Source organism: Loa loa (genome assembly GCF_000183805.2).
Source record: "Loa loa unplaced genomic scaffold supercont3.122, whole genome shotgun sequence".
NCBI classification, from domain to species: domain Eukaryota; kingdom Metazoa; phylum Nematoda; class Chromadorea; order Rhabditida; family Onchocercidae; genus Loa; species Loa loa.
In genome coordinates this window covers 26,616-29,738 of record NW_018108302.1, presented here as the reverse complement: position 1 = coordinate 29,738, position 3,123 = coordinate 26,616, and the positions used below count along the sequence as shown (strand labels likewise).

The following is a 3,123-nucleotide window of genomic DNA, read 5'->3' as shown; positions in this document are numbered from 1 at the left end:
CTACAAGCCAGAAGCTGTCATCGGTACTATCAACAGAGCTAGCAATAATGTTGTGACAAGTCGTCGTAATACCATTTGACCTCTAAAAAAGTTTTGAAAATTTGGAGGTTTTCATAATTGCTATTTTTCTACTTTAATGAAAAGTGCAGTGAGAAGTATACATAAAAACTGGTAAAATATTAGGAGATACTATCCTATTTCAGCTTAATGAGGAAGGGTGAAATTAATGAGAATGTCGCGGTGAAAGAAACTTATCTACCCGAAATGAGGTCAAGTCACTAAGCCGAAATGAAGCCACAAGAAATGAGGTCACAAGGTACCCAAAGAACGAGAAATAGGAGAATTGCAATCTAACAAGAAGCTATAAAAAATTCTCTTCCCATTAACCTAATTCCAAGCCTGTTTCAGTAGTTGCTATATAAATATCTTTTCCATGAATTTCCTCATAGCAACCTGAACAGAAGTTCTCTTCTACAAGCATTCAGTAAGTTTCGCCATTAATTATCTCTTCTTATTATAATTTACTTTTCTGTTTAATAATTACCCAATCAGTCTCTTTGATCATTTGTTCGGTACAATACGTTAATTATCAATATTGTAGTAATGGTATCACTGCGATTTGCTACAATATTACTGTTAGCTCTGTTGGCAGTATCGGTGACAGCGTCTGGTTGGTGGGACAATGACTGGGATGGCCCATGGCAGCATTATTATCATCACCATCATGGACACTTCCCATGGCATCATCAACATTTTCACCATCATTATCCACATCATGGCAGTCATCATTCATTGGGCCACGAAGGATGGAAATGGGATTGAAATGCTCCACGGAAGTATTCAACTATTTTCTTCCAGTCTATGACAGTTTCTTTTTATTTTGTGTTTTATTCTATATTCACTGATAAATAATCACTGATAATGGGACTTTTAACGTTGTATTTGTATGAAGTAGTACCATCCTAATCAGATTTAAATTGTACGATAACAGTAATGTTGTCGTTGCTGGTAGAATAAAGAAGTCATAGATTAAATGAAAGCAAATTCCTGCCTTATCACTATTCTTCCCTTCAATTCTTTTCCAAATAATTTCTTTGACATGGTTTTCCCGCCAGTTACAGTTAATAGGCCGAGCTTCTTCAACTTATATTTTTGAGATATTCCAAATGCTTAAACTCCTTTCTACTCCAAGATATTCAGGAAGGGCAGGGCACAGAAAGTCAATCTGAGAGTTAGTCGAAGTTTTAAATGGAAGGTGACATTTGAGTTGATATGTAACTCACGACACCGAGGACTGAGTGTGAAAAATGTAAAGCTTGGAATTATTCATTTCAGTCAAACGCTGTTTGTTCTTTATAGAGTTCCAAAATTTTCATGAAAAATTTGTGAAACTTATCATTTAATGAGGGTGAAATCCACAACAAATGAAATCGGTTGCAAAAGTAAATAATATGTATCATGAGGAGCGTGCTGTGAGCTTAAAAATTTTTAAACACAATTTAAAGCAAATGCACTCATCATGACGGTAATTATAAAATGGTACTTCATTAAATATCTTAACAAATTAATTTTTCGGTTCAAGAGAATTTTCCGATTCTGATCCTGTGAAAGATTTTAGTATCGTTGGTAGAGAAGATGGTTTTTTTCAAATTCACGCTGTTTCTGATACGTGACGTTTCAGATTCACCAGTTATAATGTTTGGTTTCTTTGCAATGCTTACCAATTCACTTGAACTCATACTACTTGACTGTATTCTTGATGAGGATTTCATATCAGTGTCATCACTCTTTCGATATTTATTATGATGTCTTCGCATCCTGCCTGCATCATTTCTTCGCGCAATGCATGAGCTTGATTGTTGCGTAGAAGATGTACACAACAGCGATACTAAAATGTCTTCCCTTTAAAATTCCTATTCCCAGCTGAGAGATGGAACAAGCATGCATCCTTACAAGAAGTGAAGTTAGCAATATCCACTACAGGCAGGAGGTGTATGATAACATTGATATGAACGTGGGAATCTGCGCATGCACGTATGCAAATGATTACTATCGAAGTGGTTAGCAACGTGATATACTCATGCAATTCTCTGGGTGATGAACGATTTCGAGCTGACAAAATGGCTTGGATTTCTTTTCTGCTACAATTAACATTTTGACCAAACTGCTTTTCCATTTTGACTTTGTCCTCCGATATGCTACTCTACAATCTTTTAGCTTTGAACATATTATCACTTTTCAGTTTAAACTTATGAAATGATATTAACCATAATGTAACTTAGTTATGCTAATAACCGCTACGCATGCTTGCTAATAACCGTTACGCATGCTAAATAACTGTAGAAAGAAAGGGGAAAGGCATTTCAAGTTGTATAAAAAAAATGAATAATCGGCGAAGGAAAAGTTGCACAAACTTATTCCACGATAACTTTCGTCGAAATACGATATACAAGTATTTGCATTGTGATAGGAGTTGTCGACTGTTGTTCCTTCGTCCTTATGTTTTTCGGCACGCAGTTGGAATAAGAATGAATTGAAGTTGATGATCAAAGCTTTTCCTAGTTCAGATTTACTTGGAACTTTTTTGCTAGCTTCATTACTTGGAACTTTTTTGCTTAGAATTTAAAAATATGAAGCAGTGCTTCGTATTTTTAAATTAAGCTAAATAAACTACTTTTTATGGACAAGATTAATAACTAGGCTGAGTGATCTGATATAGATATGATGTGTTATTCACATTAATCTTGAAATATCTCTCTAACTCTATGGAATTTGGATAAGAGAAATTAATGCATTAAAACTATTGTAATCAACTAGTAGCCTAGTGAGATTTCCCCATTTGTATTTTCCCATGATTTAACGGTGCTATTTCCTGATCTGTGTACAACCATGCTATTTCAAATATCCTATCAGATGTGAACTGATGTAATGAAGATTTCTAACCTCTGAAAAGACGAAGTTTTTTGGCCTGAATTCAAGCAAAAACTGAAACATTCTTTGTTGCTTTTTTTCCAAATATTCGAAGGTAATCTTTGGTATAAGGAAGATAAGTAGCAGCAATGTCATAATGGTAATCATCATCACCGTCTCATATAATTGCATCATTCCGAACTTTCAAAATTG

The 3,123-nt window shown here is 34.7% G+C and overlaps 1 protein-coding gene across 1 annotated transcript; it reads right to left on the bottom strand.

Annotated features, from left to right (window-relative positions):
- Nucleotides 1–382: 382 nt before the first annotated feature.
- Nucleotides 383–793, bottom strand: LOAG_14008 (hypothetical protein; the record flags this gene model as incomplete). Its single annotated transcript, XM_020448752.1, has 2 exons — nt 383–453; nt 688–793. The coding sequence occupies 2 exons, from the start codon at nt 791–793 to the stop codon at nt 383–385; spliced, it is 177 nt and encodes a 58-aa protein (XP_020301128.1).
- Between the last annotated feature and the right edge of the window lie 2,330 nt (nt 794–3,123).